General features: G+C 37.3%; 2 protein-coding genes across 4 annotated transcripts in view; one reads left to right on the forward strand and one right to left on the reverse strand.

Annotated features, from left to right (window-relative positions):
• myom2b (myomesin 2b) overlaps positions 1-5,910 on the reverse strand; it is a 28,628-nt gene extending 22,718 nt beyond the window's left edge. Inside the window, exons 1-5 of one of the 3 annotated variants that reach the window (XM_079667307.1) lie at positions 5,763-5,910; positions 3,014-3,117; positions 628-685; positions 311-465; positions 10-96 (exon numbers count right to left, since the gene is read on the reverse strand). In XM_079667307.1, the coding sequence (XP_079523433.1) occupies positions 10-96; positions 311-465; positions 628-685; positions 3,014-3,096 (383 nt within the window). In that variant the 5' untranslated portion in view covers positions 3,097-3,117; positions 5,763-5,910. Of the gene's footprint in view, positions 1-9; positions 97-310; positions 466-627; positions 686-3,013; positions 3,118-3,238; positions 3,258-5,762 lie in introns of those variants that run through there. The other 2 variants (XM_079667308.1, XM_079667309.1) reach the window with 2 other exon arrangements.
• Positions 5,911-7,878: 1,968 nt separating this feature from the next.
• Positions 7,879-14,439, forward strand: rnaset2 (ribonuclease T2). The gene is made up of 10 exons (XM_079666937.1): positions 7,879-8,035; positions 9,224-9,301; positions 9,447-9,501; positions 10,806-10,861; positions 11,232-11,289; positions 11,614-11,678; positions 12,339-12,452; positions 12,609-12,654; positions 12,782-12,856; positions 13,026-14,439. The coding sequence occupies exons 2-10, from the start codon at positions 9,231-9,233 to the stop codon at positions 13,212-13,214; spliced, it is 729 nt and encodes a 242-aa protein (XP_079523063.1). The 5' UTR covers positions 7,879-8,035; positions 9,224-9,230; the 3' UTR covers positions 13,215-14,439.
• The last annotated feature ends 300 nt before the right edge of the window (positions 14,440-14,739 follow it).

A 14,739-nucleotide genomic window follows, 5' to 3' on the forward strand; every position in this document is an offset into this window, starting at 1 on the left:
TTAATGCACCTTGGGATTTCCAGAGTATGGATTCCACCATTAGCTTCAATGAGGAACTGTCCCGAGGACATGCCCAGGATCGAGCCGTCTTTATACCTGAAATAGAGAGAAATGTGTGTGGGACCATAGAAGACTTTTTCAGCAGCAATTTTTGTAACATTTCCTGACAACAAAAATTAGCACCATATCTACAAGAAGAAAAAAATATGCAAGGCAACCCATTCCCATGAAATAAAAAATATATATATTTACAATTTTTGTTTCTTTTTAAGTTTAAAGTTTTTGTTTTAGATGTTAAATTGTTACTCACCATTGTACCGAAGGCAAGGGGAAGCCAGCAACAGTGCAGCAGAGTTTGATGTGAGTTTTCTCAAACACGGTGTGGGATCTGAGTCGGACCAGGAACGTCGGTCCCCTGATCATCGGCTCCTCACGCACATATTTGTCCCCCATCTTTGAGGTTACCTACACAGGGAAATGACAATTACAAGAGACGGATGAATATAAATGTCTTACTCTGTACCATGACACAACAAAATAACATTAATTACCTCAAAAAACAGATTAGACAGATAATTACATACATTTTCCCAAACAAAGCAATGTTGGACGGGAAAAGATTCTTACCACTTCTTGGATGCGAGACTGTGTTTTGTGCTCATATCTTTCCTCCATCGCTGTAGAACTAAATACAAACAGTAAGTCAGTTTTGTTTGCAATCAGTGTTTTCTTTGTAAAGTCTGTTCATTCAGTAAACTCCTAAACATATGATGTGATTTTGAACATGTACCTACTGTTAAAGATATATAAAACGTGACATTAGAAAGAATAACTGCAGTGTATGGGGCGTGGTAACTGTTTAGGCTTTTCACTTATTCAGTTGCCTACTAATTGGGAAAATACTGAAGCCTAAGACTTTCTTTTAGATGAAAGTTATCCATGAGCAAAGATTGGGACTACTGGCAATCTCTGAGGCCGTTTCACTTTGCTCTGCTGAGAAGGACATCAAAATCATAAAGTCAATCAGAACTAATTTACCAATCCCACCTAGTACTTGCTGGAACATGGACAATGTGGTTATTATATTATTGTAGGCCAGAGTCCCAAATTAAATTGGTCATTTTTAACACAGGTTTTTCTTCCGTTTGAAAAACATTACAATCTTTAGGGGCAGAAGCCTGATGCTTTTACAAAATGACAAAATGGTGTGAACCTGCTCCATGGAAAGAATGCATGATGCCTGACAAGACCTTTCCACAGTAGAGACAGAGAAGTAAAGCCTCTCTGACTGACCTTTGACTCTCCTGTGAGCAGTTGAGGCGACACCAACTTAACAAAAATGTCTGAGGTAAGCTCACCGGGTAGACATCAGAGAACCATTGAGTACCAAACAGCTTTTTTAAGAGCGTGCATTACAGGATTTCACTTGACTGTTCACACTCCATGTTAAAGTCATGTCAGTCTGAGCTTTGGAGAATCATTAGCTTTAGATGTGACTCTAATGTCTGACATGAATATTGCCTCCATTTGTGCACTGAGCCTCCTTAACAAGGATAACTGAAATGTGTGTCATAAAACTTTATGACTGAAAGTCTTTTAAAAAGGAGGACACTGATGAATTGGAACATCATCAGCTGATATACACAATTGTTTGTGTATAGCCAAATTCCATATTCAGCACTATGCCACTGAAGCTGGCAAATGGCCTATTGCCTAAAGGGGCTGCGGATTGTCAGCAGGAGGGACGCAGCCAGCTGTGGGAAGCTCTCAAGTCTATGTGTTTCATCACTGTTGTCCATAAATCCTTCAGGCCAGATGTCATTCCACTACCGCCACTGTAATGTGGAGTGGAGTGCTCTCCAGAAAGTCAGAGGATCCTGAGAGCTGGCAGGAACAGACAAAGCAGTTGGAGTGGGGAACATTGTTATGGGACTGAGTCTGGAGGAGCCATGTTGCATTTTAAAAGAGACCAATAGTGTTGCAAGTGGATGCCAGGTTGTGGTATGGCAGCCATTGAGGCAGGATGTGTTGCTTCGTCCAAATTGGCCAAACAAGTGACGTGCACATTTCAGTGTGCTGCTCTCGGTAAACTTGTGTGAAAAAATTCTTTGTCACACAGGAAAAATAATATTTGAAGTAAATAATATCCTTTCTTGTGGTAAAATGTGCTTGGAATTGTTATCGAGTCTGGCGAGAAATCATCTTTTTTAACATACAATAGTTACATAGTAAAATGTCATCAGTCGTTCAGAGTTCAAGGGACACGACACACAAAAACACAAGCATACTTACCTCTGTTGGAAATAAAATACATAAGAATTGGTAAAGGACAATAAGCTGTGTAAAGGGAAATTCAACACCCATCACTCCACACTTTGTTAAATTAGAACTACTTAAAAGGGTCAGACTACTGTTTGCTGCTCAGCTGCTTCTTGGCAAAAAAGAAAAAAAGAAGAAGTGAGCAGCAGCAAAAATAAGATTCATTAAGTGGTAAGTATCACCGCAAACACAGAACAGAAACAAAACGCTAACACAACTCATCCTGCAGTGGTTCCTCAAGCTAAATATTTGTGTCGACAGGCGGTGGGATTTTTAACTATTTCCACATAATAAAAATGTCGCAAAGAGGCCTATGATTAAATTAGTAAAGCTTATCCTGCAGTGTTTTCTTTTGTATCTGTAGAAAAGACCATCTGACCTTTGCTGCTTGAAAGTTTTAAAAGCTTCTTGTGCATTAAAATAAACTATTAATCCTATGCCCATTTATATATACCAATATCCAACATTAAAATGTACTTTGATAAGCCCTCATAATGATGTCAAATATTGGCTTGGGGAAGTTATTGTGAAAACAATTATGCCTTTGTTTAACTTAGACAGCTTAGTGTTAGTTAGGTCTTGATGTTAGGTTAATGTTAAACAGGTTCAACTTGCTATATTAACCTAGTCCACACTACTGTTACAATATTACTGTTATTTTTTTAGGTAGGATTAGCATTACAGTGTAATGTACCTGCTGTACTCTTTAACCACATATTTGCTCTGTTTGTGGTGGTACTCGTGGTCGTAAGCCCCACGTTTCATCCTTGTTGACATGGTGACAAAGTAGATACTGACCTGTTGGACCAGCAACAAACAAACACTCACTGACATTGTAACAGAGTGGATCCACAATTACATATTGGACCAACAACGCAGTGACACAAACATATACAGTACAAACACAAGGGCTACCAACCCTGTCAAAGACACTTCTAGAAGGAGATGCTGCTTTAATGAAGAAAAATGGGAAGAAGGAAAGAGATGAAACAGACACACACACACACACACACACACACACACACACACACACACACACACACACACACACACACACACAAAAAGCTTTTACTGTCAGCTTCAGGAATGACAAGGTGACACGTTGATTTAAAGACACTGTTAACACAGACACATGTGTTCACCAACAAAAGCAAAAGGCATGTAGACTATTGTTGGAACAGTAATGTTTACAATGAGTAACTGAAAGTACAGCTGCACCAAAGACTGTCTAACAATTTGACAGATCCAAATTCAGAGCACATAATACAGTGTATGTATTACAATTTTAGACACATTGGTGAACTGTGAATACCCATATTTTACATATAATAAACGATTGTGTCAAGAGATTGACACAATACTAAAATAAACATTAAAATGTTACTCAATGTGAGCGTAAAATAATAGGCGTTATCATAAAAGCTTTTCTATTGGGCACATGTCATATCCTGTGATATAAAATGGCAGAAATACTTTTTAAAGAAAAATAAATTAAGTAGGGGAAACACTGACACACATATCACGTGGCATAAACAATAACATCAGACATGAACACTTTTTACAGTACGCATACCAAAGCAGGAACATAACTTTGTCTTACATCACGCGGCGGTGGAACATAATTTCCTTACGTCACTAAGTCCTCACAGACTATAAATAAGGTCAGATGAAACATGAAGCGATTCTCCCTGCCCAACCTCACCCCGAATGCTACTGAGACATGATCTACTGGCAAAGACTTTCCCTTCTGCTTTTTTCTGAAAAGACTTGCCTTGCACGTTTAAGTCGCGTCTAGCTCAAAAACTGACAATCAAGCATCACGTCAATTAGATGGACACATGTCCCCTGAAGAAAATAAAAACAGTTAAATCCCCGGTTGAATAATGTAGCTGTCGTAGTGGAAAAGCCCAAAGTTACTTAAGGGTCAGTGAACGAGCCTGCCAAACACTTTACCACTTTGCCACCTTTTATGTCCAATCGGTGTTGATGGCAAATGTCAATAAAATCACCAGTGCATAATACATTGACCAAGAAAAGTGCCTTCATGTATCAGGAAGCATTGTTTCTGATTCCCAAAGTGTCACGGCCGGTCACTTCCTCTTGCACTGCTAATGCACCAGCTGACTTATCCTCTTACCTCTGCAATTTTTGACCATATCCTCTAGCCCAAATAAATACCGCTGAAGGTCTAGGTCCGCAAAAAATCCTGTAAAATGTGTCCTCTCCCAAAAACAGACTCTGCACCCATATTTGGGGATTTTGTTGGAAATGTAGCTAGTTTGCAATACAAGCAAAGAGAAATGCAGTTGTTTTTTTTTGTTCATTTAAAAAATAGAACAAGAGAGATAGGAAGCTCTGATTTTGAGCACCTGCACCCTCAGGCTATCCAAAGGTGGAGACTAGAAATTCACCTTTTAACTACGCCACGTCAAATGACACTGCTTGATGCAAGAGGAACAACATATTTTGCAGCTGCAAACTCAGCTTTAATTGGTCAATATGACACATATTGATTCATTGCTTAAAATGAATACATTTATCATTAACACAAACTGGACATTCACATATAAGATAGAGATGGTGGAATTGTTCCTTTAAGTAAAGAGTAAGTGAAGATCCCCTTAGAGCCTTACTCCAAAAAATCAGATGAAATCAGCAGACTTAGGAAGACATTGTGTTTCCAAAGAAAATCAGCATTAAACTCAACTTTCCTCACATGAGTTTTCAAAGCAGGCAAGTCATGTTCTAGTCCGACATACTGAATCAGTACAAATGCCTGTGAAATGACACCTGAGTCTCTGCACCTGTAACAGGAAACCTCTAACATTCTCAACCAAAACCGTAAAACCTCTGATATTCTGCAGCTTGGTCATAAACGGTTGGTGTTTTGTTTCAAATACTTGCTGTGTGCTGACTAGTGGCAATTGCAATACAATGGAACAATGATGGCTTGTTTGTATTTGAGTTCCTTCATTTTAAAACGATGAAAGCAATGTCCAAACATTGAGTCCCAGAGCAAACACTAGCTATTTCTGCACTGAAGCAATGGTCCCAAGTGTTCCCACCAAATTGGACTCTCCAGTGGGAGTCCATTTTAACCAATTAGGATTCTAACTATGATAAACACACAGAGACCAGCTGTATAATTGTCCTGTCTCAAACTAGGCAACTCGTCAAAACAGTGGGTCATTTATATATTAAGATTACATTTCAGCACCTAATTAACCTTCATTATTCATATGTTCTACCATGCATTACATTGTAAATCCTCAGCCCTTGTTAAGGGCCATGCAACATCTCTTGGTTGTACCCTTATCTGGTATTTCTATTCCTCCACCCAACTGATCCCACCTGCTCGATCGGGTTTCACACAAAATCTGATTTAAAGATGAAGATACAAGGGTGTTAGAAATAAAAGGAGCGTGAAATTATAGTTGTCTTACCCCTTGAGATTTTCTTTGCAGCAACTTCGGTTGTCAGCCTGAATCCACAGGGAGTCAGCCTAAACCAAGTACCAGGCCAAAGAAGACCATCAGCCGTCTCTAACCGACCCCCACCTGCCTCTGCCTGAGGCCTTATAAGGAAAGAGAGCTGCCTATATATAACCAGTATCCTTCAAGACTTAGGGCCACTAGAACCAGTCAACTATTACATTAACAGAGTTTGCCCATTACAGTTTTAAGTGCTTTGCCCAATAGGTGTTTATTGACACACTAGCTCAACAACTGAGGCTTAACATTTGGTAATTCAGGTATACCAGATCTTCTAGACAATGCAGAGAATCTGTTATGAGGGAAAGAATGATTTTTAGCTCTTCAGAGTAGGCAGCGATATGTTGGACATATACAAGAACAATGGTGCAACAAGGCTGTTCATTTTAATTCTCCATACCGGAATGGTTATCTGTTAAAAAATAAAAACATAATTGACAGCAAATTCAAAGAATGTATTATTATTGAACAGGCACCTTTAAAAATTCTAAAAATAACATTTTCAATTCAGTATACAGCAGTTTCATACGAACATTAAAGTGTACTAGATTAACTTCAAACAGTAGTTAAGTCCCTCTCATAAGATCTTTCTCATCTGCAAAAGTCTCGAGACACTTTGCCGCATGCTGAACTTTGGCCAGGGCCTATTTATAAAACTAGCTACAGTTACAGCTAGACTATTCCTGACACAGTGAAGGGGCTGTGAACACATTTCACATCTGAGGCAAAAATCTTATGATGGGACAACATGGAAGTTACATTTAAAGGGCAGAAAGGAGAGGGAGGAGAGGCAGGATGGGGCTTTGACAACAGTGTGTATTGTTTGAGTTGTCCACCATGGGTTTTCATACTCACAGGGTCGAAATCTAACCATTTAATCAAATATTACATTTCAAATGCCCTATATGCAAATTATATGGTTTAAAAAAAGATATATAAAAATGAAGTAAATAGAAACAGTTCAAACTTTAGACAAGATTGGTCAGAAGTCAACCGGACCCTGCAGTAAGAAATCTATAGAGACACATGACTTAACTATACATGGTGTATATGCCCAAATACATTTTTTATGTGTTCCACAGACAAAATGTGTATAGCTTTCAGTCAGTCCATGTAGGATGTGTGGTTTTTCTGTAAGGTTTGTCTACTGCTTTGTTTGTGTGTGTTCTAAAAACAGGAAGGGTGCCTGTCTGTGGTCAGAAAGAGCCCTCTGTTGGCCATGTGGTATTAAACTCTGAGACCTAATCCCAGTGATAATTTGAGTGCATTATGTTGTTGGCTGACAGTAAGACATTAATAAGCCAGGGGTTCAACCAAGTCAAATGATTAAGAAATAGCATTAAAAAATATATACTTTAGATTGGTAAAATGTGTACCGTTTTGCTTAATCAGTTTCTCCTTCTCTCAGTAGGATATTTGATACGTTTTTATTATTCCTGGCGACACTTTTAAAATGAAACTCCCTGGATATATTATGAATTATTCTCTCACTTTAAGTCTCCTGACATGCTTAATTGTACATATTGTACATATTACTTATGAGTCATTTAAAATTAAACCCCTGTTAAAAATTATATTATCCATTAAAAACATTTGTGTGATTTGATTTTTGAACACCATATAATACACAGATGAATTAGGTCACCCTTTTTTAAAGAATGGCTAAACTGTCATACTCTGACAGTACGTACACATATATCATGGACACTGCTTCCAAATGACCAAATGTTCACTGAAGCTTTCATCTAGTATGTCAAATATTATATATCATCATGAAGCTTTGTTAGATAGGCCTAACTAACATGTGCGTGATTATATTATTATTATAATAATTCCCCTGTAACACGTGACCAGCACTGTCCTTAAACAATAATTATAAGTGTTTATATTGTACACTGCTGTGAGAACTGTCTTTAAAAAAGGTACGATTGTAAACTGTCACATAAGCGTGCCTTTTTTCAAACATCACCGCAAGGCCTTTGGACAAGGAGCCGGCGGCGAGGGCCGGACAATAAATCGAGCCTCTACCACGTGACGACGCATGACGTTTACGACGCTCCTGATTGGCTGAGCAGGCAGGTAGCGAAGCGGCTTCGGGACATAAACAACAGACTGTTCCCTTGTACTCTCTATTATGCACCAACCTAGTCAAGTTTTCTAACGTATTAACAGGGCGGCGCAAAGTTAACTTCCATAAAAGTATATTGCAACATATCCGGCTCAAGGTGAGATCCCATTTTACATTTGTTTCATTCTACCTTTTTCGGTTAAAACTGAATAATATCGCTGTTCGCGGAATGAGGATTATTTTGACGTGAACTGACTAAAGTTTAACCTCCTACTGCCGAAATGTTTTCCTAGTTTAGGCTTGATTTAGTTAGCTTACACGTTAAGTTACGCATTGTAGTTTAAGACTAAGTTAATGTTAGTTATTCTTAACTATAGAAACATGTTTGAAGTTGTTTTGCCTGCTTGCAAATATACTTAAAAGTTGGCCCCGTATTTTCATTCCGAGTGTGTATCCTGTTAATGTCACACAGTTTGCTGCTGTGTTGCAAGTCTCGTTTACATTGTTGCTGTCTTTGTTGCCTGAAGTGTGTCACGTTTCTCAGAAAACTCTTGGTGTTGTAATGTCTCAAGCTGGACTATTTTATCATAAGAGTGGGAACTTCAGCACAACAAAGATTTGAGCACAATTTGACGGATCCTGTTAGAAACGCTGCTGTTGGATCATTTCTCATATCATTTCATTTATTTGGCCAAATGTTTGCTAAACTGGCCCTGGAAATATGCGTAAAGAATTATTCTTATAGTGTGTGTATCTAAGGGGAAATGCGTAGTTAAAGGTTCATTTTGATTGCTTAATTATCTTGCCACAGGTAGTCTTTATTACCACTCACTTCCCTCCGTTAAAACCACTACCTGTTTTTCTCCTCTGTCAGTCACTGTGTACATGAGCATGATGTTCCTTTGGAGTGAGCCCCTGTAATAATATTAAACAGGATCACTCTGGTTTAATCTTCAATTTTTGCAATTGGATGCAAGCTTTCGCTCTTAATCTATATTTATAGAAATGTTCTTTTTAATAATGCATCAATTGGGAATATTGCACTATTTAATTTATTTGTATGTCTTAAGTATGTTATTTGTTGCATTGTTGGCAGGGTCTCGAACTTGAGTTTGTATTGCCAAAACTACTCTGGAGCTATTGTGCATATAATCATAAAGCATTTGAATTTCACACAGACACGATCATGTCTTTTTTTTGTTTGTTTTACCAAATCAACACTCTGGTTTTTCGTTGCAATGTTGTATTAATGACGTGCTATAGAAACCTGGGGATGTTCACATTTTCAATACTGAGTTCTGCCTCAAAGCAGCAGTTAATTGACAAATGTATTTTCTTCCTTTAGGTCAGACATGAGGCTCTGCTCCCTTCTTCTGCTCTGCCTGGCAGCATACCTGTCATCCTCCTATGTGATTTCCCCTCCGTAAGTAAAGCACTAATGAGACGGGAGTCTTTGCTTTAATAACTACATATAATGATGATGTTAACTTTTGGTTCTGTATGAATAATAAACACAATCGACTTTACTTATACATTAATGTATATGTGTGTTTGTGTTTGTATTTCAGACATATGTGGACCAAACTGATCCTGACCCACCACTGGCCAAGCACCTTCTGTGGTGTGAGTTTCTTTTTGCCTTTATTTATTATTTAGATTTCAACATTTCAAAAATATAACAGGGCTGTTAGAAACCACATTTTGGCATATCAAGTCAGAAAAAGCACAGGTGTAGTTATTACAATTGATGCTTACAGTAAGGGGCTCGAAAAAAAGAAAAGGGGGGGGGGGGGGGGGGGGGGTTGAATAATTGGACCAGATTCAGATTTGACTCTTAACACACATTCTTACGTCATTCTGCAAACCAACAAGGGGATGTTACCCACCTAAGTATGTGTGCATGACAAAAGAGTTTTCAGTTCATCTTTAAAAGCATCTACACAGTCAGCAGTCTGTGGTTGATTAGTCCTACTTTGGTTCATTCACTAAACTTTAGTGTGTTTTCAAATTTAGCGATTTTAGTCAACAAATAACTTTATCTATTATTGATTTATAATGTCATCTTAAGACAATGTTGCACTCTTACATTGCCCTCGACTATCAACATGTAATCCCTAAATATCATGTGATGTCTGAATCATGAGACACTGTGTGTCAACTATCAGGTTGATTAGGCAATACACTGTTTAACACAGGAAGATGCAGTTCCCTTATTTTTGTGCTTTCTTTGCATTCTTTTTCTTTCTTTTTTCTTATGAAGCTCTCTGATTCAAACTTGAGTCACATGTGGTTTTGTATCATATGCTTAGCTGTTTGCGTGTCTGCAAAGGTTTGCCAACGTGATTTTGGAGGTTTAGTTTTCCATTTATTTGCTCTGGGTGTCATTTTGCTTAATGACCTTGGAGTACATTTATTTTTAACTATTTAGCAAGACATTTTTAGAAATGTAATCAAGACTAAACGGGGGAGATCTTAACGTCATCCTTGCTGCATTCCCCCTTTAAAATCAACAGTGTGACTTTGCTTAGTGGTTAAAGGAAGATCTTTTTATCTAATTTTAGGTGGTTGAAAATATAAATCTCATAAAAAAAGTCTTGCTTTATCTTTTTACCAATGTTTATTTCATCAAGTGCTCAAATCTTTTATCAACTCCAAACAGTAAATAATTGCTTGTGATACTGACAAATAATGAACCAACTGTTTGATCTAAGAATTAAAAATGGTTTTAATTATAAATAATCATTAGTGGCAGCCCTATGAGCTACTTTCAATAATTATCTCTGCGTTCCTTTCAACCTTTTTTGCTTATTTATTGAGGTTGCGATGCTTAATGAGTATTACCTAATGGTTATTGTTAAAAATACAATTACGAGTTAAATGTATGTGTCTTGATGAAATAACAAAACCCCTTTTTTAATACATTTCAGATGGAAGTCCCAGTCTGTCATCCCAACATCAGCTACTGGACGCTACATGGACTCTGGTATGCATGTGTGTGGTTATTAATCAGAGAAGAAAAGTGTGTTCTTCATGTATCAGCATGTCAGATTTATGATTACCTTGTTAGGAATACATTTCCTGTCTGCAAATGTTTGCTTTTACAACATATACATATATACACTCAAATAATTTGTGCTTGAAAAAGTAGTGAAGGAATGTATTACACATTTGCTACTGACCTATTTAGGAAATCTAGTCGGGCAGTATTTTGGGGAAGAAATGCAACGCATGGGAAACAGCTCTTTGAAAAGTCATTGCTGCCATGTTGTAAAACCTGTTTTTACCGTCTCTCAATCTGTCTTTCTCTCTCTTCTTCCCTCTTCTCTGTGTTTGTGAATCCTTCTATTTTCCAGGCCAGATAAAGGGATTGACTGCAATTCATCGTGGCATTTCAACTCTTCTGAAATAGAGGTATAACATTGTTTAGGCTGACTGCGCCCTCAAAACTGCTGCAAAATTCATGAAAGCATTTCATATATTATTTTTGTAAACTATTAGTTACTGAGGTTGTATCAAGAATAACAAACACAAAGGTATGCATCCAAGGTCAAAGAAGAAACAGGGGAATACTAGTTAGTGCCTCATACAATGGAATAAAAACTCTAAAACACACAACAACAAAAACAGTAAGATCTAGCTTAGCCAAATTTAGGAAGGGAAATAAAGGATAGTTTTTTCCTTCCTTTCTCTAGCTTGTGTATTAATATATACATAAATGTTTGCTGTGTGTTATAGGACCTGCTTCCAGACATGAAGAAGAGTTGGCCAGACTTGTTGAGCCCCATGTCTACTGGATTCTGGTATTTCATCAATTAATCCTTCAATTATGTTTCTGTCAATCTGTCTGACACTTTTTAGTTGGGTGTATTCTCGTATAATAAACTATAGCACTGTACTTCTACCACATCAGTATTGGAGATGCATTGTTTGTCGGGTTGTCTAATTTTTCAATGCATCCTCAAATTCATTTGGATATGCAACTCGTATGCTGTCAATACTCTCAAGTGTTGAATCTCAACACAGTTTGTGATCATATTAGCTTATTTGCAGACAAACCAATTTAAAAATCATATCCTGAATATTAACGTCACAGGCTAAAAAACTTCCGTTGGCTTCTAATTAGCTACATGCCTCTTGTTTCTGTCAGTGTGTCCTGTGACAGCAATATATGGACATTTCTTTCTACGTTATAGCATATTCAACTCTCTTTAAAGCTGGGAATAAACTATCAAATGCAGCTTAATGCATATAGCACATAACGCTTATAGTTAACACTTGTTCAAAAACACACTGTGCTCACATTATATTTATTGTTTATTGTTTACTAACTGTGATTACAGGAAATATTTTAGTCTTAAAAATTAAGCATATTGAAATTATTATTAAGTATGATATTGCTTGCATCTCTTTGTACACGATCATTGGAAAACCTATTAATACTTGTTTGTTTGTTTCCACAGGAAGTATGAGTGGCACAAACATGGTACATGTGCCGCCAAGGCAGAGTCTCTCAATAGCCAACATAAATACTTCAGCAAGGCCCTGGAACTATACCATAAACTGGATTTGGACAGGTACATCACATTCACACCCTCACATTTGCACATGCATACACACATACACATTTCTCTTCAGAAGAAAAGTCAACTGTTGCAATCTTATTTTAAGTCATTGTGGATCAGAGCATAAACCTCAAAGTTATACATATATCTTTGTTTCTGTTATTTCAGCATCCTGACAAAGTTTGACATCATCCCTTCGGAAAATTACTACAAAGTAGGTCTAGTTATATTTTAACCTAAAATAATGGTATATAAAAAACTCATGAAAATGCCTTATAGTCTGTTATAAGTCTTTCCCTCACTTTTCCTTGTCCCTCTTCTTCTAATGTGTCTGTGAGTAGCTTTCACAAATTGAAGGAGTCATAGAGAACTTCTACAGCGTCAAGCCTAAGATCCAATGTGTCCATCCGGCAAAGGTATAACACATTATATTATTCAAATAATTCCATCTCAATTTTCTGTCTAGTTTTGCATGGTCCTTTTTATAGGAATATTAATGTGCATATTTTAGGTGTTTAAAATATGATTTAAATGTTGACTGAAAGTCTTTTAGATTGTCAAATTGTGTGTTTTTGTGTTTTGCAGAATGCAGGTTTTCAGATTTTGGGACAGATTGAGATCTGCTTCAACTCTGACTTCACCCTCCTGGACTGTGAGAAACATTCAACAAAGACACATAAGGGACACTTGGACAATCACATCGCATTCGACAAGACATCTGGGTTCAGTGTGTGTGACCAGGATGTGCCCGTTTACTACCCAACACCTCCATAAAAGAACATACGACTGAAACCGAACAGCACACTACACACACACACACACACACACACACACACACACACACACACACACACACACACACACACACACACACACACACACACACACACACACACACACACACACACACACACACACACACAACAAATCAACTGTACTGTTATTTAGCATTTGAGCACAACAACTTATTGCCTTTTTTTCTCAGGGTTCAAATTGAACACCATAACTTAAACACTCATGTTTGTCAACACCTCACAATGAGTTCAGTCTGAAAACATGTTTTTACTGCATTTACATGCTTGTGGGGACAGGTACTTTGCTCCAGGAAACACACACAGTTTCTTCCTGACGGCTGTTGGTAGATGAATCCGATATAGTGCACAGTATGTTTCTTTCCACGCCTCAACAGGGGGCATTGTGGTGAGTTTAGGTCAGGTGGGTGGGCAGATTGGACAGTTAATATACGACATCTTGTTGGCGAATGAGTGGAGCATTACATCAGATTTGCAGGTGACTCTTAGTCTATGTTATCGGTAGGTTGTATGTCAATCTTTCGTACATAATCTTTTTAAGGACTGGGAATATTTTATACCACATTTGTGTGTTTATGTGCCTCTTGATTATTGCTTTGTTAAGTGAATTCATCCAATGCATTATCATCAAAATAGCTTGTTTTTCTTATTGTTAAATCACTACCCAAATATTATAGGGTCACGTGCACATTGTAAATGGCTTTGGGGGCAAAGGTGGTCGTTTTCTAGTCATTATAAACGTGTGGTAGTTATTGCTACCTTTTGAAATTTGCCTACATCATTACAGTGTTTTGTTATAGGCCTGGTTAGGCCTGTCTATTGATATTAAGGACTGCTAGTGATATAGAGAACTTGAAAAAAATAGCCTAAACATTATGTATGGATTAGAAAGTACAAATAAAATGTGTTAAAAAAATAGTATATTATGTGTAAATGAAATGCTTTTGTTTCTTTTACATTGTAATTGTACGTTAATATGAGTTAACAACCTCAAAGTACACTATAAACAATCATTTAAACAAGATGTCATACAAGGTTATTATGCACCATTTGTGTCCCACAAGCTCTACTAGGCCTGTAGAGATAAAATAGTTGTTGCAAATGTTTTTTCAAACAAATGTTTTTTTTTCCTATAATTCGCATTTGTACTTCCATTGTTTTAATCTCAATAAAACATTCAATCTCTACTCAATGTCTCTCATTATATAACATGCCATCTTGATTAAAGTGCAGCTATTTGCATTTTGAACTAATGTGATTGATTGTAGAGCGACGTGAATGAATATACTGTAAAGGACCATCTCTTTGAAAAGAGTTGTGTCAGGATAGTTTGAAGTTCGCTTAATTTAGGGTCCAAATGTATTTCTGTCTGTGCATGTTGTATAATATAGTAAAATACTATGTCTCTCCATCTCTGTCCACATCTACTCGGTGTGTATGAATATTAATGTTGTGATCTCCTTGCAGAGCCTTAATCCTCCCGGGGA

This window comes from Notothenia rossii (genome assembly GCF_949606895.1).
Source record: "Notothenia rossii genome assembly, chromosome: 2".
Taxonomy (NCBI): Eukaryota; Metazoa; Chordata; class Actinopteri; order Perciformes; family Nototheniidae; genus Notothenia; species Notothenia rossii.

Excerpts from the sequence above, each read along its gene's own strand:
- rnaset2 (XM_079666937.1), top strand. The coding sequence starts at position 9,231 with ATGAGGCTCTGCTCCCTTCTTCTGCTCTGCCTGGCAGCATACCTGTCA. Across the intron at positions 11,679-12,338 it reads CCCATGTCTACTGGATTCTG|GAAGTATGAGTGGCACAAAC; the intron begins GTATTTCATCAA and ends TTGTTTCCACAG. Across the intron at positions 12,453-12,608 it reads CATAAACTGGATTTGGACAG|CATCCTGACAAAGTTTGACA; the intron begins GTACATCACATT and ends CTGTTATTTCAG.